We start from the raw sequence: 24,445 nt of genomic DNA on the forward strand, positions 1-24,445 counted from the left end.
CAGCTTCAGCCTCTTCAGCACCAGTGGTTGGGGCATAGACTTGGACTATTGAGATGTTGAATGGTTTACCTTGGATTTGAACTGAGATCATTCTGTCATTTTGGAGATTGTATCCCAGTACTGCTTTTCCTACTCTTTTATTGACTATGAAGGCTACTCCATTTCTTCTGAGGGATTCTTGCCCGCAGTAGTATACCTGATGGTCATCTGAATTAAATTCACCCATTCCTGTCCATTTGAGTTCACTGATTCCTAAGATGTTGATGTTCAGTCTTGTCATCTCTTGTTTGACCATATCCAGCTTGCCTTGTTTCATGGATCTTACATTCCAGGTTCCTATGGAGTATAGAACTTTGCAGCATCATACTTTCCTTTCACCACCAGATGCATCTGCAAGTGAGTGTCCTTTCGGCTTTGACCCAGTCGCTTCATTCTTTCTGGCGCTACTACTACTAGCCCTCCACTCTTCCCCAGTAGCATATTGAACACCTTCCAACCTGAGGGGCTCATCTTCTTGCTTCATATCTTTTTGCCTTTTGGTACTGTCTGTGGGGTTTTCATGGCAAAAATACTAGAGTGTGTTGCCATTTGCTTTTCCAGTGGATCACGTTTTGTCAGAGCTCTCTGCCATGACCTGTCGGTCTTGGGTGGCCCTGCATGGCATAGCTCATAGCTTCATTGAGCTATGCGAGCCCCTTCGCCACGACAAGGCAGTGATCTATGAAGGAGATACACAGCATACAACAATTCAAAAAGGATGTAAACCATTATGGTGAGCCATCAAACTTTTGTGATTCAGGCTCTGGGTACCCCTGTCTGGGAGGCATAAGTGGAAGTTGCTCTTGGGTCTTCAGTCCAACTAGGCCTGCAAAGTGGTCACAGTGGCAGGTCTTCGGGCATCTGGTACCTGAAGACCTGGTTCTCTTGCAGTATACTCCTCATTGTGCAAAAGAGGCTGGAAGAAAACTTTCTTTTTTTGGCCAAAAGACTCTGAGTAAAGGAATGATCCATAAAGCAGAGTAGCAGTTCAGCCATCAAAAGGGTAAAGCAGGAGTGGTCAAGATGGCAAGCAAAGGTCAAAACACAGTTACGCAGTCAGGTATTTTATAGAGTCCAGAAGCATACACAGCTAGGACTCGAGTTGACCCCAGAGTATCAATTGTAAGGCAGTGTAAACAAGGTAGAAGACACTGGAACAGGATGAATGGCATTGTTTTGAACAGTGGTTAGGATACCTGTGAAGAAGATTCCTCTGGTGGGAATCGGAGCATGGCAGTGACTGGGTGGATTTGAGCAAGCTTCAGCCTATTACGCATATACCATTTTTATAATGGGCTTATTGGATTACTCTGTTTTTATTGGCTGTGAGTTTGCTAGAAGATTAATGAAGACTGATACTGCAGACACACACAGTTGTGGATTTGTTCTATTTGGCTGGTTCTGATTATATTGCTGTAGATTCCATGCCTTTCTTATGCCTAAATCATATACAAAATTCTCTTTTTCATTTTGGAACATATCTTTATGATGCTTTATTTTGATTGATAGAACAGTAGAAGTTAGCTTCACTGAGGCATTTTGATATGCAGACAGTAGAAACACAGGTAGCACATTGGACCTTATGTAGGGCAAGCAAAATTAGATCTTTCTTGTACTTCTGAGAATGGAGGGGCAAGTTACTTAGCACTGCTGCCAGTAAGTGTTTTATTACAAACATTTTAATTGCAGAGTTTAGTGAACGATTTGTCACAATTCAGGAGAGAAGACTTTTTTTGAATATAGTTATGAAATGTTTTTGGAACTGATCCAGGAATAAACAATCCCCATTACTAATGAGCTATTCAGTTTCATTCAAAGACATCCATCAAACCTGAATATCATTGCCCCCCCCCCCATTTTTTTCTTAGAAATTGTCTTTTTTCTTTTGGGAACAGACGCACAGGATTTTTAGGGTAGTGGGTGGTGCAAGGGATCATTTTTAGAGTTTGGGATAAAATCCTTCTAAGCTTGTAGGAGAATCCTTATTCCAATTAATTCCCATATTACTTAAAAGCCGGCTCATAGTTTCTAGTAAATGATTCCAGTAAGCAACAGGTCCAACAACAGTTATGTCTGATACTTGATTTGCTTTTCCTTTTGATGTTTAAATTGTCGGTTTATTCTGACCCAGCTTCAGGAATTTCCTCCAGAATAAAATAGGGTTTAATAAATTATGAATAGTGTGACAAAAAGACACACTCCTACCTTTCTTGTGAAATCAAATAGGTTGGGACATGATAACTTCTTTTTTTTACTTATGTGTAGTGCTGCCACCACCCACAGTTTTACTTACATAGGGGATTTTGACTTGCAATATTTCTGAGGAAAAGAGTCATCATCCTTCTGTTAACTCTATGATCCAGTGTGGCTGTCCATAAGTCTCTAAACTTGGAACAAGTGTAGAGCCAAATAAAGCCTCTGTATTTCTCCTGCCAAGCAAAAGTCTGATTTTGTCCATCTGAGTCTTTTGTCCCTGCTCACAAGGAAGAGAGGGTGAGATGCTGCCAGGTTACATAGCATTGCAGTGGAGCATCACTCCTTTCCTCCCTGTCCTGAGAACACCCACTTAACACCAGCTCCAAGGTCAGTCTTCCATCTTCTGTGCTGCAGCCAGTGCAAAAAGCATCATGCCAGCTGTAAGGGCAGAGAAAGAAAACTCCTAGGTTGGATTTCCAGCTCCTACCTTGGAGTACATTTCAAAGGTCAGACCTGGGACTCTGGCCTCTCTTATGAACATCCAGACAGTGTCTAGAACCATAGGAATGTGCCCTAAGTAGCTTAGGCATGAGCAACCAGCCTGTGGATGAGAATAGAGCAGTTGCTTGAAAAGGTTTAAACTTGAGATTTCTTTCCTATTTGGCAGAGTTCATTGTATATTCAGGCAAAATTCATGGACTACAAGAGCTGCCTGCATTGCTGTTACACGCATAAGAATTCTTAGAGAGAGAACTTCGGGCTTTGGCTTTTGTTATAAGCAGATTCTTTTAAAAAAGTTAAACCTCTTTCAAGTTTCAGTTAGTCTTCCTTCATCTGCCTTTTTTCACTTCCTGTTTGGTTCCTAATCTGGTACATGTAGATGAGTTTTGATTATTCCCTTTATTCCTTTTGTTATATCTATATCTAGATACCTATTTATTTATTTATTTATTTATTTATTTATTTGATTTATATCCTGCTTTTTTCTTACAATGAACTCAAAGCAGCTTACATCCTCCTCCTCCTTCTGCACTCAAACTTATCCCCAGAACAACCCTGTGAAGTAGGTTGGGCTGAGAATCTGTGGCTGGCTCTAAGTCACCCAGTTGCCTCCATGGCTGAACAGGGACTAAAACCCAGATTGCCTGAATCCCAGACCTGTACTTTTAACCACTGCACCACACAGCTCTCACCCTACTGCTGTTGCCATAATTTTTTTAAAAAAAATCTTATTGTTTTCATCTTTAATTCTTTAATCTCCCAAGATGTTCATAAACCTCCAAGTTCAGAGAGTTACAGGCCGCCACATTGGATAGTGCTGTTCATCTGCTGTTCATGTATTTATTTCTGTTCTTTAGTATTTGATAGCTTTATCTTGCATGCTCAGTATGTTCTCAGACTTCTTAAACTTAAAAATCACTGTTTTTTTCCCTTGTCTTTGCTCTTTTGTTCAGTAGTTTTTGCTTCTGATATCAAAATTATTCAATCTGTTTGAATTTTAATTGAAACCCACATTTAAAATTATCTTCCTAAGTTGGATGCTTGGCCTGTACTTTTTTCTTTCCTTACCTATTCTTTTTTTCTCGTTGTTTGCTTCTCTTCAGACCATGGGCAGGGCTTATCTCTTTCTACCTTTTGTACAGTAAAAAAAGTAAAGACTATTTACTTTCCTTAGAAATGTACAATTTCCCTAGAAATGTACAAAGACAACTTGTATCCTGGGACTGTACAATGGAAGAGAAGCACAACAGCCATGATGGTGGTTTATTTAGAGCAAATAGTGTTCTACACACTCTTCAGAGTAACATAAACAAAACCCCAAGCAATGTATAATTAAAATTTTGACTCTGGGGGTGAGAGAGGAAGATAGATATGAGGGTAACAGGAGGATATTAGCTCAGTAGCAGGTGTTTAGGCTTAGTTTCAGTCAGGGTCCAAGGACAATGAATAATAATTTATAGTGTGGCACAGAGATAAGGAACTGTTTTCCTGTCAAGTACCATATTGCCTTGATTGAAAGGGGCCCCATTTCAGTAGTGGGTGTGTCAGAGTCCAAAGTAAGTAGGTTCTTCGATGTGGCTCTTACTTCTTTCAATATATGACAAAAAAACAAACATTCACATGTAGGCTATCCTGGTCCTGCATCCATAGGGGCCAGGTCCAGATGACAGCATCTTTAAATGGAGAAACCAGTCCAGTCCAGGGGGTCAAACTATAGAATTTGTTGTGTGAAGCATCCAGGTCAGGCAAGGATGTTCAAGAGAATAGGCCAGGAAAATAGCTAAAAGTCAAGGAATCAGTTTGGTTTGAAAAATCAGCACAAACACTGCAAAGGAACACCACTGTGTGCAGCAAAGAGCAGTTTCTGGCTGGGCTAATTTATAGCTGGTTGTAAATCCTCACACCTGGCTAATTAGGTCAACATGTTGCTTTTAAGGAAGGACCCTTCTTTGTCTTCTCTTTGGACTCCTTTCCTCAGGGTGCATTCCCTCTGGCTGTGCCTGCTGCCACAGGGGAAGTCCAAGAACTGCCCAGGAGGGCCCATGGCACTCCTCTAATGGAAGTCTGTCAGCTGCAGCTTCAGTGTCATTGTCTGACTCTGGCTGGACTACACTGTGCTGGCTCTTCCCCTCTTCTTCCTCCTCTGATGAATCCTCTTCCAGGCAGGACATTACATAGGCATTCTTTGTTTTACAAGCTCCTGCTTGCTTTTTATTTAAAAGTCTCTGTGAGAAGGAGTAAACAGTAACTCAGAACAGGGGCATAAGAGGATGGATGGAGCCTGGGGCAAGTCATTTGTCTTGGTATAGAGGCTCTTTGCTCCTGGTATAGTAGACAGGGAAACATATGGGCCATTCTTCCTGAGCCTGCCTGCAGTTCAGCAAGACACATCTCTTTTAGCATAATTAATGGTTGTCTGCTTTGGGCCAGAAGAGTACATCCAGTAGCCTGTTGTGACAAGTTCATGTGGTATTTTGAAGACATTAATAGGACACCACAGTTAATGCAGTTTCATTAGCAGAGTTGTTCAGAGTGCTATTAGGGTCATTCTTAGGAGTTTCAGGTGTTGAGGCCTGGGAAGGTGCTTGGCTAAGTTTGGTCAACTACCTGTATGATTGGCTCTTGTCCATCATGGCTTATTACTTCTACTCGTAACGGAGAAGCTATAAGGCTTGATCCAGGAAGTCATAAACTCCTTGAGAAGGAATAGTGCCAGTCTCTTTAAAGGAGGTGGCAATTACGGCATTTCTAAAAAAGCCTAACCTTGATTCAGCTAACAGGTAACAAGTTATAACTATAGGCCAGGAGCCAATATTCTCATCCTGGGCAAAGTGCTTGAGCAAGTGGTTGCTGGGCAACTTCAGATACTTTTTGTTTTACTATCTTCTGCTTAAAGACTGTGAGACAGGGTAAATAACCAATTTCCTAGACCCTGTCAATCAGACTGTAGGCCTGATTCTGGAAAGGAAACTGTCTTAGTACCCTGTTGAATGACCTTAGGAGAGGAATGGGGAGTATTGTCTTGGACCTCTCAGTGCCTTTGATAGCAGTAACCATGCTGTCTTTTTGGACAGGCTGTCCAGGTTGGAATGTGGAGGCACTACATTGCAGTGATGTTCCTACCTGCACACTCAGCGCTGGAGGATTATTGCTCTGTCTTGGCAATTGTGCTTTGGGGTTCCACAGGGCCTGGTTTTATCCCCCATGCTGTCCAACACCTACGTAAAACTATTTCGGCAGGTTATTCAGAAGAATGGGCTGTAGTGCCATCAATGCACAGATAACATCCAGCTCTAACTCTTTATCAAATCCAGGTGAGACACTAGCTGCTCCAAATTAGTGCCTGAGCACAGTAATGGGCTGGATGAAGGCCAATAAATTGAGGCCCAGGCAAGATGGTGGTACTCTTAATGGGTGGTTTACTTTCCTGGATAAGTGTATTCAGCCAGTTCTGGAGTTAAACACTCCCCATAAAGGATCAGATTCATAGTTAATGGTTGATACGTTAACTACATCTATACCTGGAAAGAACATGGATAACTTAGTTACAGTTATCTATGCTCTTGAAACTTTGATTGGATTACTACAACGTACTGTATGCAGAACTAGCTTTGAAAATTGTCCTGAAACTTCAACTGGTCCAAAATAGGGCAGTGAAATTGCTAACAGGGCCTGGCTAGCATGAAATATGAGGTCAGTAATTTACCATTGCACTGGCTGCCAGTCCACATCCTGGCCCAATTCAAAGTGCCAAAGGAAGTCATGTTGGTGACAACTAAAAAGGGTACCTTTTCTGTTGTGGCATCCTATGACTGTGGCACTCAATAAACTTCCCAGAAAGGCCCACCTGCTGCCTATGTTGTGTTCTTTCTGGCTCCAATACCTTGTTTTTTCATGACTCTCCTCATGAACATTAGATTTTGTTACTGTTTTAATTCTTTTAAATCCTTTAACCCTAGGTTTTACTCCTTTTTTATTTCATTTTTATACTGTAGTTTTATACATTTCAATTTTTATACCATTTTATGCTATACTTTATGGTTTAAATTGTTGTGAACTGTCCAAAGAATTGTTGGGCATTATACAAATGTAGCAAATACATTTTGTCTTCTCCATCTTTTTTCAGGCTGTTGAAAATGAAGAAAAAAGGAAACTAGAAAAGCAGCAGGAAGAAGAAGATAATGTAGCTGAGATCTCAAATCTACTTAAAGGAGATCTGCTCTCTGAAAACCCCCAGCAAGCTGTCAGCTCCTTTGAAGCAAATCGAGTGATCACTGACAGGTGGAAAGGGATGAGCCAAGATCAGTTGAAAGAAATACCTGATGTTCAGATGCAACAAGTTCTAGAAAAGCTGGTATTCACTTTTATATCATCACTGTGAAACAGTAGGATCTTATTAAGACTGTTGCTCGTGGCATTTTTTAACCAATCACTTTAAATAAATATTCTTAAATAAATAAATCTTCTTCTACCTAAGAACTAGTTCACAGGTAATCCCGTGCCACTCTGATCTTATAGCTTCCTTGGGTCACTGCCAAACTTTTAAAAAGTAACAGCATATTAAAATATATGATTAATTTCTTAAGTAATATTTGACAATCATTTACAGTATCTAACAAGAAAGAAAAATAATGTAGAGCAACTATGTCAGGGAGAAGGTTAACCTTTCTCTTTGAAAACTAGCTTACCATGTGCAGGGCTTTTATGCATTTTCTGTAATAAGTGTTCAGTCATTTGAGCTCTTACCTGCACTTTTAAGTTTGCCTTCACTGTAAGAACTAGGCCTAAGAAGAACTGTGAGCCACACAAAAATAATTCAGTGAGCCTGTGGATCACGTGTGAACATGTTTTGTGTGTAGTGTGTATGTGATCTGTGAGAGCTCTCTGTGCCTGTTCTGCCACACGCTTTTCTCCAGATGGTTTCTGCAATTGCAGATGTTTCTGGACTAGTTTTTCAGCCGAGAATGCATATGGAATACCATTTGCACATCCAGGAAGCCCTAGTTCAACAAGGACGGGTCGGCAACCTTTGACACCCAAAGAACCATTTGGACCTGTTTCCCACACAAAAGAAAACACTGGGAGCCACAAAACCCTTTTGACATCTAAAATGAAGATAACACTGCATATATCGTTTCTTACCTTAATGCTATGTATATCTTCATTATGATTTAGCTGCAGCTCTTGTTCAGTCGCTAAAAACTGTTATTTTTAATCTTACATTATAAACTAGTAGGACTCCTTTCATATATTTTGAATAAGAGAACAGCTTCCTGAAGAGTCAAAGTCAGTGCTAAAGGGGTGCATACATTAAACAGCAAACCCCATAAGTTCGTCAGCAGTAAAAGCAAATGAATCCACCCACATATCATTAAACGTTTGGTTTTCTTCAGAAACTTTTCTTCGATTTATCCATGGTTGGCCTACTGGGGGAAGTCGCAGATATAGGTGTGTTTTTTATTATTATTATTATTATTATTATTATTATTAACATTTCTATGCCGCCCCTTGCCGAAGCCTCGGGGCAGCTTACAACACAATAAGATACATTGAAATACAATAGAACATAATAAATTACCAATAAATACAAAAATACAAAAAATACACTGAGATATAATAATATAAAATTAAAATTAACAGTATAAAATAAGTAAATAAAGAATATAGGAGGAGGAAAGAGAAGGAAGAAGAAGTTGCCCTGGCCAGATCATATATTTTAACAATTAAAATGATGTTTAAATAAAAAGGTCTTTACCTGGCGCCGAAAAACCAGTAACGACGGTGCCAGGCGGACCTCTTTGGGGAGTGAATTCCATAGGTTGGGTGCCACCGCAGAGAAAGCCCTCCTCCGAGTACTTACTCTCCTAATTTCTTTCATGGAGGGTTCCCGGAGAAGGGACTCTCCCACAGATCTCAAAGGGCGGTCGGGCATATACGGACGTAAGCGCTCGTTCAGGTAGCCAGGACCCAAGCAGTTTAGGGCTTTATAGGTCATAACCAACACCTTGAATTGGGCCCGGGCTTCAATGGGAAGCCAGTGAAGCTGATGGAGGACTGGAGTCATGTGAGCATAACGCCCCGTCCCCATCAGCAACCTGGCAGCTCTATTTTGCACCAATTGAAGTGTTCGGACCGTCTTCAGGGGAAGCCCCATGTAAAGCGCGTTACAGAAGTCTAGGCGGGAAGTCACCAGCGCGTGTGTCACCGTCGCCAGGCAGTCGTACTCCAGGTAGGGGCGCAGCTGATTAATCAGCCGAAGCTGAAGGAAGGCGCTCCTCGCCACCGCTGTCACCTGAGCTTCCAAAGAAAGCTCCGGGTCGAGGAGTACTCCCAAGCTGTGGACCTTGTCCCTAAGAGGGAGTGTTGCACCATTCAGGACCAGGTCAAATCCACCCTCTCCGAAGCCCGATCCGCCAACCAACAGGACCTCCGTCTTGTCTGGATTGAGTTTCAGTTTATTGGCCCTCATCCATTCCCTTACCTCGGCCAAGCACCGGTTCAGCACAGCCACTGCCTCACCTGGATTAGTGGAAAACGAGAGGTAGAGCTGGGTATCATCAGAGTATTGATGATTCCGCAGCCCACAGCTCCTGATGACCTCTCCCAGCGGTTTCATATAGATGTTAAATAGCAGAGGGGATAGAATGGAGCCCTGTGGTACTCCATGGCATAGCTGCCATGGTGCAGAGACATAGTCCCCCAGCACTACCTTCTGGAATCGACCGTTGAGATAGGAGCGGAACCACTGCAAAGCAGTGCCTCCAGCCCCCAATCCCGCTAGCCTATCCAGAAGGATACCATGGTCGATGGTATCGAAAGCCGCCGAGAGGTCCAGAAGAACCAACAGGGATGCACTCCCCCTGTCCTTCTCCCTGCACAGGTCATCGTACAGGGTGACCAAGGCAGATTCAGTACTGTACCCGGGTCTGAAGCCGGACTGAAAAGGATCCAGATAATCAGTTTCATCCAAGAGTGCCTGGAGTTGTCCCGCCACCACTCGCTCCAACACCTTGCCCAGAAACGGGATGTTGGCCACAGGTCTATAGTTAGTGGCCATCTCTGGATCCAGTGACGCTTTCTTCAGGACCGGTTGTATTGCCGCCTCCTTTAAAGGGGCAGGCACTCGACCCTCCCTCAGAGAAGCGTTAACCACTTCCAAGATCCAGGTCCCAATCCCGTGCTTGGAGTTATTTATTAACCAAGACGGGCAAGGATCCAATAGGCAAGTGGTGGGACATACTCGTCCAAGCATCTTGTCCACATCATTGGGCCGCAATAATTGAAATTCCTCCAATAATTTTGGACCAGACGGTAGCATTGGCGACTCCCCAGAGACCTCTGATTCATTAGTGGAGTCCAGCTCGTGACAAATCTGAGCGATTTTCTCCCTGAAATGCCTGGCAAAGTCGTCACAGCGGGCCTTTGAGGGTGGCATCAGATCTTCCTTAGGACCCGGGTGAACCAGGCCTTGTACCACTCGAAAAAGCTCCGCTGGACGGCATTGTGAGGAGGCAATGGAAGCGGAAAAAAACTTCTTTTTCACCGCCTTCACCGCCACAGCATCGGCCCGATAGTGGGCTCTCAAGTGTGTTCAGTCAGATTCATCCTGTGATTTCCTCCACCTACGCTCTAGTTGACTGATTAGCAGATAAACAGTCAAGTGATGTGAATTGTGACAGGTCCCAAGCGCAGCTTTTATCATTCAGAGGAAGGAGATTACATTTGGACAAAGAAAATCTTTTCAGCTGCGTAACATGAGAGCCTGCAGGAAGCTTGTTCCACTCTTTCCCTGCATTGTCGCAATTTACTTAACCTGCTAGCGCAGGGTTCCTGAGTAGATGCCTCATCATCACCTATTGGTATTTTGTAACTCAGAGCCTCCGTCACAGATCGGCGGCTGCGACACATATTTTGGGTGATGGAACCACAGCAGAGGGATTCAAGAGCCATGTGCGGCTCTGGAGCCGCGGGTTGCCGACCCCTGAACTAGGACAATCCATTGCTAGCTATGAGGAAATAATGAGTACTCCCTTTTTGTCATAGAGACTGGAAGAAGAGGAGCGCCAGCGAAATTTAGAATGGGACAGAAAGCGCGTTCAGGAAGCCAGGGCAGCATTGCTTTATGAACGCCATCAGCAGCGTCAGAATCGAGAGCTCCGTAGAGCATTAGATAACATGAATGCACAACTCTCCCAGGAACAGAAAGCAAGGTAAGGATGTCAGAAAATTCAGGGCTTTTACCAAGAATTTCATGGGCTGAGTATGGAGCCTAGTCTAATGAGCTACAGTGCATTCTGTGTGTATGCTGTGACCCCTTTTCAGGCTCACAGAGGAATTGGGATGTGTCATATTAGCTCCTGTGATTGGTAGATAAATATAAAGCCTCTGGATTGTTCAGGTTTAGTATAAAGATTGAGATCCTGGTCTTATGCCTTTACCCGTTCAGTAGAGCAGTACCATGTGCCTGCTGTTCTTTCTGCTCCAGCTTCCAGTCTCTCCAGCTTCAATTCCTTTCCCTTGAAACCCTGATCTCAATATACCCACCCTAGCAGATCAGTAGTTTAGAATGGTCTTGTATTGGTCCTGACAAGAGATAATGAACTTAAGAAGCAGATTTATTTACTTTAAATTCATCCATTTTTCACAGTAATACATATGAAAAACACATTAGATTTCTTCCAAATGACACTTTCATATCAAATGCCTGTAGTATTGGAAGATACTGTATTTTCTAAGACAAATATACATTCAGTATACAGTTATACCTATATTTTCATTATCTTAAATAGGCAACATATTAAATAAATATGTTTATTTTCAGGCAAACTTATCTTGAAGAAGAAGTATATGCAAATTTTCCTTCTGGCCAATATTACACACAATTTAACACCACAAGCCGCTGATGCAGAAGCCCATGTTGACTGCTGGAGATGTATCTATAACATTTGTTTATAGAATGAACTTCCATTATGTAATAAAGTAGACATAACACCAATATTGTTTTTCTTGGCATAGGAAATTTATGAAATTCAGCACTCTAGACTTTTTGTTTTGTTCAGCAGGAGTTGTAAGAAAACTTGAATTTACGAAAGAAGGAATAAACAATCCAGCAAGATGCTTTTTACAGTTCTAATTATTATAAATTATTGATTTTCACTGTAATGGTTTTTGATGAATGAATCTGTTTCCAGTAAGTTAAATGGGATTTTTAGGGATTGTTCAGTGCATTATATGTATAGCCATATAAGGTAACATTTTTTCACAATGAAACTACTGGCAGAAATACATAATTCATGAGATATAGGAGTGCTGCTAAAAACAATATCCCCATGATGAGTTTTCCACTATATCATATGGTATCATTTACCCTATGTAGTGATACCATAATATAGCATAGTTTTCCTCAACCTCACCCCTTTCAGATATCTTGGACTATGCATCCTTTCATACCTCACAATTGGTCATGTTGTCTTAGCTGATGGGGATTATAGTCCAAAACATCTGGAGGACATTAAGTTAATGAGGGATGACATTTTGCCTTTTTCTACTCTTGTTCTACTTCATTGGCAGGGGTGGGGAAACAAGTGACACTATGATATAGATAAGTGATATTATGTATTATGGAGAAAACTTGCACATGGGCATCTTTATCTCAATTGTAATCTGTGATTTCTTCCTGTGCATAGATGGGACAAAAAGAATTTGCAAAGAAAGATTCTTCCTTTTGTTCAGGAAAAAGATGTCTTAAACTAATTTTTATGACCTTTATTCAGTCTCTCACCTGAGTTTGTGCTGGTATAGGCCACCAGATAAAACCTTCCAGAAGCTTTTGTCTTCTTAGAGAAGTGCTGTGGGGCACTTCCCACAATGTTCCCCAGTCTGTTTAATGGTTTTTACATGATGCCTTGGAACATTTTAATTTTTAATCATTTTGTAGGAGTTTAAATAAATAAATTACTTTTGAGATCAAATACTTGGGAATTGTGTAATATGCTTTGTCATCAATGGGAGTACATAGGTGAATGGTTACAAATACTAACTCTCCAGTCTTGAGTAGTCTTATGTTCTGTTATGCTTCTCCGTGCATACGCAGGCACATGCCATGATTGGATCCACGTAGCACAATCCAGAATGCACTCACATGCCAGAGCTCTTCTGACAGTTTTACTTTTATTAGGTCCCCTGATGAATCCAAAAATTGCTTTTTTAAGCTTCCCCCAAGTATAAAAGTCACTATGTTTAATTAGACAAGCTGGCTACTAAATGCTCTTTCTAGATACAGCACAATATCTTCTTGCTACTCTCAGCTTTCAGATAGTACCTTTCCAAAATGTTCATTTCCTACCTTCATTCTGAAGTAATAGAGAAAATGTTGCAATGTCATTCTGCAGTGAAGACCAGGCCATAGATAGACTCTCAGAGTTACACAGTGATGTTCTGAGGAACATTTAAATGCTCATGGGGGAAACCTGATAATCAGAAGGATAACCAGTTATTTAAATTTTGGCTTGCTTTTGTTTTTGTTTATTTATTGGTTCTACAATCAATGATATTGCTTCCAAATAGAAGATTGGATGCGTAGATAAGAACAAATAGGCAGACAAAGACAGCAAAGAAGAGCAGGACTATGATGAGTAGAATGTAGATGCAAGTTACAACAGCACTGTCCCATAGTGGCATAATGTTCTTTCTAGGACACAATAATGGAAAATGGTACCAGTGTCTTCACTCTAGAAAACAAAATATATGGAATATCTCAGAAATGGCACAACTAATACATCATTTAGGTGTAACTGCTTATTTCCTCATCACTTTATTCTCACTGAAATAAAATTCTAAAATTTTATTTAGAATAAAATTTAGAATACTTTTATCCATATATCAGGGTCAAGGCACTGGACTTTCTAGCTAGATAATATTGCAAGAAGCTTAATGTGTATAAATTAACTTCCTTATTGATTTTGAGTACAGTTTAGATTAAATAGTATCAATATCCAGTGACATGAAGCAAGGGTGGGAAAAGTATTGTGAGACTGGAGAGTTGAGAAATGGCATCAATGGCTTTTGAAGAACTGTTTAAAGTTGTCAAGACTGTTGGCCAGTTCTGTATATATGTGCTCCCCTTTTTACATTGAAATTGCTTGTTTGGTGGGCAGTGGATGCTTTCTTTTTTTATCCCCGCTTTCTATTTAAAAAACCCCAGAAAAAATATAAACACAAACATCACAATATAAATAATATGGCACACAAAAGCCCAACTAATAAATAAAGAAGTAAATAATACAGTGCTCCCACCACCCAGGAGGCCAATAATACCTCCATTTTAATTCATATAACAATTAATAATATCTAATATACTTCAATTATATCCATATTCCCTCCAGAAATTCATATAATCTTGATTAGGTTTACAACCTTTACCTTCTATCAATAATGCTTTTACAAAATCTTCCCATAATTTCATTATATCTATTTGCTTTTATTAATCCTTTTTAAATTTTTATTTCGGTTGTCAGTTTATCATTAATTACCATATTCCATATTTCATTATACCATTCATGCCTTGGCAAAACCCAATTCTGTTATCAATATTTAACTATCACTAACCTAGCTGCCATTATCAAACTTAGGATCAATTCTTTCTTACCTTCATTTATATTTTGTTTTTCAATCAGCAACAATAACACAATTCTTGGTGACATTTCTAAATCTAAATCTAACATTTCTCTAATTTCATTAAACACCATAATCTAAATCCTTTATATATTAACACAATCCCACCACATATGTTTGTAAGTTTCAAACCCTTTCCCACATCTCCAACATGTATTAGAGTATTTATCATCAATTTGATTTAACTTAACTGGTGTTAAATGCCATCTCAATATCACTTTATATCCATGTTCTTTAATTCTAACCAACATATTCTTATATACTCTTCTAGTCCAAATATTCTTCCAATCCTTGTCTTTTATTTCATCTACATCCATTTCCTGAGTTGATTTTAAACTTTTTGTCTGATCCCCTTACTTCATTAATATCCTATAAATTTTAGCAATTCTTCCTTTGCTTGTATATTCTTCCTCAATCTCACATTCTTTCATAATAGTTTCAAATTTTGTTAATTGTCTTTCTTCCTATTTAAATTTATCCTCCATCTTTGTCCATTTTTCTAATTGAATTAAATTTAACCAATTTAATTTAGCCTCTGGCAATATACTCCTTAATTGTATCATATTTTCTATCTTATTTTTCCAGTCTTCTCATTTATATATATGGTTATTTTTAAATTTATTAATCCAATCCATTATTATTATTATTAAAACATTTCTATGCCGCCCCTTGCCGAAACTTCAGGGCGGCTTACAACATAATAAAATACAAAAATAACAATATAAAATTAAAATTAACAATATAAAATAAATAAATATAAAATATAAAAGAAGTCACCCTGGTCAGATAAATAAGCAAATATTGTTAACAATTAAAATGACAATTAAATAAAAAGGTCTTCACCTGGCGCCAAAAAACAAATGACGGTGCCAGGCGGACCTCTCTGGGGAGCGCATTCCATAGATTGGGCGCCACCGCAGAGAAAGCCCTCCTCCGAGTACCTATCCTCCTAATTTCTTTCATGGAGGGTTCCCAGAGAAGGGCCTCTCCCACAGATCTCAAGGGGCGGTCGGACATATATGGATGTAAGCGCTCCTTCAGGTAACCAGGACCCAAGCCATTTAGGGCTTTATAGGTCATCACCAACACCTTGAATTGGGCCTGGACTTCAATGGGAAGCCAGTGAAGCTGACGGAGGACTGGAGTCATGTGAACATAACACCCCGTCCCTGTCAGCAACCTGGCAGCTCTATTTTGAACCAATTGAAGTATCTGGACCGTCTTCAAGGGAAGCCCCACGTAATTTAATTCTATTTTTGGGAATTTCTCCATTTCGACCACTGGTGTTAATGGAGAAGTTCCCAGGATTAACTGTTGTCTCCATTTTTCTCATACTTCCATCATATTTTTAAAAGGGGATTTTGAATTCTCTTAATAATCTTTTAAATATACTTTTTAAATCAATATGTCTCTAAGTGATCGCCTATTTCCCTTAATTCTTTTAATTTGATATCACTCCATATTCTTTATTTTGGGCTATTGTATCTGGAACTGTCTTTAGTTGGTCTGCAACCCAATACTTTTTAACATCTGGAATGCCCAGCCCTCCTTTTTTTTTTTTTTTTTGGTGATTCATACCATAGTGCTTTACTTATTCTTGCTCTCTTCCCTCCATTACAATAAACCTCCAATAATTTCTGCATTTCCTTTAATTCTTGATCAGAAAGCCTGACTGGAATAATCCAAAACAAAAAATTAATCTTTGGCAGAATTTTCATTTTGTTACTGCTATTCTTCCAAACCATGATAATTTTACCTTTTCATATTTTCTTATTTTATCTTTTATATCCTTCTTTCTCTTTCCATAATTTTTTTTCTTTAATTCTTGACTATCTTTTGACTATAAATTCCTAAGTATCTGATACTACTATTTTTAATTTATATTTTTCTTTTAATATATCCAATTCTTCACTATTGTGATTATATTACATCATTTCTGATTTTTCCCAATTAATTTCCAACCAACTATACTTCCCAAATTCCTTTAAATGTGAATATATCCTCTCTATAGTATTTATTGGATCTTGAAATGTCAACAATGTATCATCCACAAATAAATTAGTTTTAATTTTCTGACGTACTCCAATTCCTTCTATCTGTATATCATTCCTAATTATATTTGCCAATACTTCCATCATTAAAGCAAATAATACTGGGGATAAGGGACAACCCTGTCTCGTCCCTTGACTTAGGATTATTGTTTCTGTAATACCATCACTTACCATTATTTTCACCGTATTTTCTGAATATAATTGATTTATTACTTTCTTAAACTTTACTCCAAATCCCATCTTCTCTATTAAGATCTTCATTTTTGGCCATTCCACACACTCAAAAGCTTTAAATATATCTAATGCTAGTATACTCTTTTATATTTTGCTTCTCAATATAATTGTCTCAGTTCGAATTCAAGGAAAACCATTCAACATCACAATAGTCTAAATCTATGCCCCAACCACTGGTGCTGAAGAGGCTGAAGTTGACTGGTTCTATGAAGGCCTACAACACCTTCTAGAATTACCTCCAAAACATGATCTCCTTATCATCATGGGAGATTGGAATGCTAAAGTAGGAAGCCAAAAGATAACTGGACTAGCAGGCGAGTTTGGCCTTGGAGTACAAAATGAAGCACGGCACAGGCTGGTAGAATTTTGTCAAGAGAATACGATGGTCATAGCAAACACTCTTTTCCAACAACCCAAGAGACGACACTACACATGGACGTCACCAGACAGTCAACACAGAAATCAGATTGCCTGTGTGCTCTGCAGCCAAAGATGGAGAAGCTCTATACAGTCAGTAAAAACTAGACCAGGAGCTGACTGTGGCTCAGATCATGAGCTTCTTGTTGTAAAATGTAGGCTTAAATTGAAGAAAGTAGGGAAAAGCACTAGGCCACTCAGGTATGACCTAAATCATATCCCTGATGAATATACAGTAGAGGTGACAAATAGATTTCAGGAATTAGATCTGATAGACAGAGTGCCTGAAGAACCATGGACGGAGGTTTGCAACATTGTACAAGAGGTAGCAACTAAAGCCATCCCAAAGAAAAAGAAATGCAAGAAAGCAAAATGGCTGTCTGAGGAAGCTTTACAAATAGCTGAGGAAAGAAGGGAAGTGAAAGCCAAGGGAGAAAGAGAAAGAGAAAGATACACCCAATTGAACGCAGAATTTCAGAGAATAGCTAGAAGAGATAAGAATGCCTTCTTAAATGAACAGTGCAAAGAAATAGAAGAAAACAAAAGAATAGGGAGGACCAGAGATCTCTTCAAGAAAATTGGAGATATGAAGGGAACATTTCATGCAAAGATGTGCACGATAAAGGACCAAAATGGCAGGGACCTAACAGAGGCAGAAGAGATTAAAAAGAGGTGGCAAGATTACACAGAAGAACTATACAAGAAAGAGCTTAACGTCCCTGATAACCACGATGGGGTGGTCACTGACCTTGAGCCGGATATCCTGGAATGTGAAGTCAAATGGGCCTTAGGAAGTCTGAGCAGCAACAAAGCTAGTGGGGGAGACAGTATTCCAGCTGAGCTATTCAAAATCTTAAAAGACGATGCAGTAAAAGTGCTACACTCAATATGCCAGCAAATTTGGAAAACTCAACAGTGGCCAGAGGATTGGCAAAGGTCAGTTTACATTCCCATCCCAAAGAAGGGCAATGCCAAAGAATGTTCAAACTACCGCACCATTGCACTCATTTCACATGCTAGCAAAGTGATGCTCAAAATCCTACAAGCTAGGCTCCAGCAGTATGTGGACTGAGAACTACCAGAAGTACAGGCAGGATTTCGAAGAGGGAGAGGAAATAGAGATCAAATTGTCAACAAACGCTGGATCATGGAGAAAGCTAGGGAGTTCCAGAAAAACATCTATTTCTGCTTCATTGACTATGCTAAAGCTTTTGATTGTGTGGTTCACAACAATTTGCAGCAAGTTCTTAAAGAGATGGGAATACCAGACCATCTTATTTGTCTCTTGAGAAACCTATATGCGGGTCAAGAAGCAACAGTGAGAACTGGACACAGAATCACTGATTGGTTCAAAATTGAGAAAGGAGTTCGGCAAAGCTGTATACTGTCGCTCTGCCTATTTAACTTATATGCAGAGCACATCATGAGAAAGGCGGGGCTAGATGAATCACAAGTTGGAATTAAGATTGCCAGGAGAAATACCAACAACCTCAGGTATGCAGACGATACCACTCTAATGGCAGAAAGTGAAGAGGAACTAAGGAGCCTCTTGATGCAGGTGAAGAAGGAGAGTGCAAAAGTTGGCTTGAAACTCAAGATTAAGAAAACTATGATCAAGGCATCCGGTCCTCTCACTTCCTGGCAAACAGATGGGGAAGAAATGGAGGTAGTGACAGATTTTATTTTCCTGGGCTCCAAGATCACCACAGACGGGGACTGCAGCCAAGAAATTAAAAGACGCTTGCTCCTGGGCAGGAAAGCTATGGCAAATCTAGGCAGCATACTAAAAAGCAGAAACATCACCCTGCCAACAAAAGTGTGTATAGTCAAGGCTATGGTTTTCCCAGTTGCAATGTATGGCTGTGAAAGCTGGACCATAAGGAAGACTGAGCGCCAAAGGATTGAGGCCTTTGAATTGTGGTGCTGGAGGAGACTCTTGCGAGTCCCTGGGACCGCAAGGTGATCAAACTGGTCAGTGCTAGAGGAGATCGACTCAGACTGCTCTTTAGAAGGCCAGATCCTGAAAATGAAACTCAAATACTTTGGCCACCTAAAGAGAAGGACTCACTGAAGAAGAGTCTAATGCTGGGAACAATTGAGGGCAAAAGAAGAAGAGGACAGCAGAGGATGAGGTGGCTAGATGGAGTCACTGAAGCAGTTGGCGTGAGCTTAAGTGGACTCCGGGGGATGGTGGAGGACAGGAAGGCCTGGAGGAATGTTGTCCATGGGGTTGCAATGGGTCGGACACGACTTCGCAACTAACAACAGCAACAGCATAATTGTTAATATTTAATACTCTGCTTACCACATCTGACATTTGTCGACCTGTTATAAACCCACATTGATCATTCCTTGTATATTTATCTATAAATGTATTCAATCTATTTACCAATATTACTGCAAACCATCTTGACTAATGAGATATATCAGTCAATAAGATCCATGGTTTGTAAGGTCTTTTTTAGATTTTGCTATCAATATTATCATGGATTATCTCCAAGTGCTTGGAATTGTTTCCCCTTCCATTATTTCATTAAACTTTGTTTTCATTTTAGGGACTAATAATTTTTTTAATTTTTTATAATATTCAGCACCCAATCCATCAGATCCTGGTGCTTTACCTATTTTTAATTTATTAATAACTTCCAATATCTCCTCTTCTTCTATTTGAGTTTCCATGATTTCTTTATCCTTTTCTTGAATTTTACACTTTAAATTCTTTTCTATATATATCTGACTTTCTTTCAAATCTATTTCATTTCCCTTATATAGCTTTTCAAAAAACCTTTGAAAAATTAAAAGCTTTTCTTTCATTTTGTTACATCTTTCCCCTTTTTCGTTCTTTATTACTCCAATTAATTTTTTTGCTTTTTTTACTTGTGTGGCTCTGGCCAGCATTTTGGAATTTTTATTATATTTTCATAAAATTCTCTTTTCAAGTAAATGAGATTTCTTTGAACTTGTTCTATTTCAATATTTTGTATTTCTTTTCTTTTAGCTGTTAATTCTAGCATAATTTTGTTTTCTCTACTTTTTATATACTTTTTCTCCAACTCTTTAATGTCTTCTTCTAGTCTCATTATATGTTGCTTTTTTTGTTTTTTTAAATTATATGAATATTTTATTCCTAGCCCTCTTACCACTGCTTTCATTGTATCCCATATTACACTTGTATTACTGCCTTCTTTCATTTATTTCCCATATTTATTTTAATTTTTTTGCCATTTTTTCTAAAATCTTCTCATTTTTAAAAATCCTTAAATCTATCCTCCATCTATTTGCCTGTCTATAATCATATTTTATTTCCATTTCCATTGTTATCATTGCATGGTCTGATATTTTAATTACTTTTATATCCATATTAGCTATCTTGGAAAATATTTCTGGTGTTACAAATATATAATTATTCTTGTAAAACTTTTATGTCTATTTGAATAAAATGTATAACTTTTCTGGTTCCCATTTAACTCTCTCCAAACATCTTTAAATCTATTTTATTAATAAATCTACTTAAATCTGTATTTTTATATTTTATATCTAACTTTGATTTGTTAGATTTATCTTTTTATCCATAACCATACTATAATCACCAGCCAGTATCACATATCCTCTTCTTAGTTCTTCTATTTCTTTATGTACATTATCATAAAACTCCCTTTGATTTATATTAGTTGCATATATATTAGCTAAAGTCACCTCTTGTCCATAAATCAGACCTTGTATTGTAAGAAATCTCCCCAAATGATCTCTTTTTATAGCTTTTGTTTTAAATTCACATCTTTTGTGGGGGGGGGGGGAGCCGCCTGTGGATGCTTTCTGAATAGCTAGGAAATATGTTAGAAATATCTGTTTCTCCTCTTCCCAAAGGATAATGGTAATCTATTTCTGTCTGTAAAAGGAAGCAAGAGAAGTGACAGTTTGAGTGAGGCTATGGTTTATTTGCTTGCCTGGGTCAGGGTCCCTGGGTCAGTGGTGAAGTGCATGCTTTGCATACAGAAAGAGAGTTTCAGGTTCAATCCCTGGCATTTGAAGGTAGAGCCAGTGTGGCAGAGCGGTCACAGTGCTGGGTTGGGACTCAGAAGATCCCAGTTCCAGTCTCCTCTTTGCCATGAAGCTCAGTCAGTGACTCTTAGCCTAAACCACCTCACAGGGTTGTTGCAAGGATAACATGGAAAGGAAGATTATCTAAGCTACTTTTGTTTCCTTATCAGAAAAAGGCAGGTTATAAAAGCAGTAAGTACATGAAGCTTCTGCCTGAGACCCTGGAAAGCTGCTGCCTGTCAGTGTTGACAGTATTGGGCTAGATGGACCAGTGGTCTGACATGAAATAAGATAAGTTTTTTCTGTTCTGTGGCTAATGCAACAAACCATGGTTAACATAAGACATGACTTAACATTATGTACTGACAAAGAAAGAGGTACAGAGGGGGAATGACTTTTGGGCTTTGTAAGATAATAGCATTTTGGCATACTTGCTTGTCTCCCCAGAGAGCTGATGAGGTGCAATTGAGTATTTAGATCAAGGCTGGCCTCTGTCTAAACTCAGCCTATAGAAAAGTAAATAACTCACATAGTACAAAATGTCATAAGCTTTCATTGAACTTCTAAAGGAAACCAAAACTTAGCAAATGCTGCATTCTTAGATTTTCTTATAACTTGAGGAAGTTGGGGAAAGTGTGACCCATCACAAGTTATAGAGGAAGGGAACCTGACATGAGGCTGCCAATTTTAATAGCAGCTTCCTGTTTCTGATCATGTGTAATACTTGCCTCAGAGTTAACTTGGAAAGAGTGAAGAAATTTCAGTTAAGGGTGCAATCTTATCAAGAAGTTTACAACCTTCCAGACTTGGGGGATTATGGGCATTCAATGCAGAGTGGAAGAGGCTCAGAGGCAAAAGTTGCTTTTATGCCCCTCCCATCCTATGAAGCATTTAGATGGCCAATCTTGGCTTCCCTAGCGTGGCACCTCAGAACAGGTAAGGAAGAGGCTGAGGCCACTACTGGGGTACATTTTATCTTGGCTGTGCTGACCTCCTCCACTCCTGTACCTTGGATTGCCCCTAAAAGTCCTTCTTTGAGGTTGCTGGTATGACCTCAGAGATGCAGCTGACATGGTTATTCTTGTACCAGGCTGAGAGCAGGGAGGGAGATCTGAGCACAGTTCCCCAGCCACAAGGGCAAATTGATTTTATGATCTCATTGCAAGGGATCTAAGCAATCCTATAGCTATTTGGATGCCCTCTGAAGGCCATAGGATTGTGCTGCCCATTGATTATTTATTATTTTGATTTGTACACTCCTACAATAGCCCATATCTGGGCTTTCTGCATGGCTCACAATATATTTGCATACAAAATGTAATGTATTGTTGTTTAATACATACTTTCAAGATGTATAAAATGAAACAAGATGTGAGCACTGTATATAACTGGCCTAAATAAAAGACATTTCAGGAATTCCGTAAAATAGTTTAATTTTGAAACTAAATGACCTAGAATTAATTCAGATAATACATTTCCCTTTTTTCCAAACCTGGCTTCTCCTTTGCATATTGTATGAAAAAGCTACAACATGCAGTTTGAAGGTATGCTATGGTGTTATAGTTTTAATACCTCTTCCAAATATATTTGTAAAAAACAAACAACTGATATTTTCCATCTTTTACTTGCTACCCTTAAATAATATTTTCTTACCATGCGTTTTGTTTTGCTCCATGGCAAATAATTCATACTGCCTTGGCATGTTACTTTGTAGCATGTTCTTTCACTCAAGGAACTAGTCTTGGAATAAAGTACATTTCTTTACAATGTGTATACAAACTATAATTGCTTTGACTTATTTTTTAGAAAGCAAAGACTTTATCAATGAGAACAATGCTAAAAGAATCACTATTACAGAACTGTAATGTTTCAGGGATGCTTCAAGGGGTAAATTAGAATACAAAATCAATGTAAAGTACAATCATATTTTAAATAGTGGTAAACATAACAGTGCTACCTGAGAGTGGATAACGCCATTGGTCTGCTATTGTCCATTATGACTAGGCAGAGGTTCTTCAAAATCTCAAAGTATTTTCCTAGTTTTCTTACCTGAAAAGATCCCTTTAACTTGAGATGTTCAAAATAAAATCTTGGATCTTATGCATGCCAGGTATGTGCTCTTCTACTGACTGATATCCCTTCCCTGAGTTTGTCATTTATTTTTATTTGAAAATGTTAGAAATGCTGTAGTATAGCTACTTACATGATTTTATTGCTAGAAATATCTGGAAACAACTACACTCTGTGGTTTTATTTCATTTCTGAAGGAAATGATCAACAAGTACTACCATTTCTGGTTCTTCATCCCAAATGAAGGAAGCTGAAGTCACTGACAGATGTCTGAGCTTTACTTTTTTCACATCCCTTTCACTGATGATTAAAAGCTTAATTTTCTAATAGAAAACAAGATTAGTGACTCAGTTAAGAATCTTTCTTTTGTATTGCTGCATTGAAGCAACCAAATCAAGAGGGGCAATTTCTGAAGTCACAGGGTGAATATGCATGTTGATGTTTATAGAAGTTTCTTTATTCTTTGGTTTCTTGATGAGTATATAAGGGTTATATAAAGTCTGCTCCATATGGTGAAAGGGACAGTTTTGAAGCCAATACCTGAAATTCATACTTTCACCATGGAGTGGCACGTATATATTGTCACTCACTATGGAAGAATTCCAGAGTTTTCAAACCTAGTTAGGTTGTTTAAAAAAGTATCCTAGATTGAAATAGGCTGCTTGAATAATAATATTAATATTAACCTTGAGAAATCCTATTTCTTCACAGAATGCCCCCAAAATCCTGTATGCATAAGAACCACAGGAAGATAATCACTGACTTGTAGGTGTGTGTTTTATTCTTTTAAATGAAACATACAGGTTGTAAAAATATTAGATTTCTGAGCTGAAGCATCACCAGTTTTTCTAACCTTATCCATTCTGGGGTAGGTGGTTTTAAGTAGCTAAGCAAGGACTAACTGGATTGTTCCATTCTTCAGTTGTATAAAACTGTGAAAGAGGATTAAACATGCTTTCATCCACTTTATATGCACTACATTTCTTTTATATACTGTACTAGAAATTCTGAGGAAAATATGGAGTTTCCCACACTCTGTTTCTCTTATAATATTAATGCACAAACAGGGAGCATTTAAAAATTTAAATTAAATTTAAACATTTCAAAACAGTTTTGAAAAATCTCTTCTCCCCTGCAAATACCATGTACACAGTTGTTTTACTGGGTGTGTTATTTACACTTGTGTTACTTATTTACAGCCAGCATCTGAAACCACAAGTGTG

The 24,445-nt window shown here is 38.9% G+C and overlaps 2 protein-coding genes across 9 annotated transcripts in view; one reads left to right on the top strand and one right to left on the bottom strand.

Moving 5' to 3' along the window:
• Positions 1 to 12,701, top strand: part of RIBC2 (RIB43A domain with coiled-coils 2) — a 32,182-nt gene extending 19,481 nt beyond the window's left edge. For all 8 annotated transcript variants that reach the window (XM_044450850.1, XM_044450845.1, XM_044450848.1 and 5 more), the window contains 3 exons: positions 6,863 to 7,090; positions 10,780 to 10,946; positions 11,558 to 12,701. In XM_044450850.1, the coding sequence (XP_044306785.1) occupies positions 6,863 to 7,090; positions 10,780 to 10,946; positions 11,558 to 11,639 (477 nt within the window). In that variant the 3' untranslated portion in view covers positions 11,640 to 12,701. The remainder of the gene's footprint in view (positions 1 to 6,862; positions 7,091 to 10,779; positions 10,947 to 11,557) is intronic.
• SMC1B (structural maintenance of chromosomes 1B) overlaps positions 1 to 24,445 on the bottom strand; it is a 137,160-nt gene that overhangs the window by 98,715 nt on the left and 14,000 nt on the right. The window contains exon 2 of the mRNA XM_044450840.1: positions 13,082 to 13,205. Coding sequence (XP_044306775.1) covers positions 13,082 to 13,120 — 39 coding nt within the window. The 5' untranslated portion in view covers positions 13,121 to 13,205. The remainder of the gene's footprint in view (positions 1 to 13,081; positions 13,206 to 24,445) is intronic.

This window comes from Varanus komodoensis, unplaced genomic scaffold, assembly GCF_004798865.1.
Source record: "Varanus komodoensis strain SLA01 unplaced genomic scaffold, ASM479886v1 scaffold69, whole genome shotgun sequence".
Taxonomy (NCBI): domain Eukaryota; kingdom Metazoa; phylum Chordata; class Lepidosauria; order Squamata; family Varanidae; genus Varanus; species Varanus komodoensis.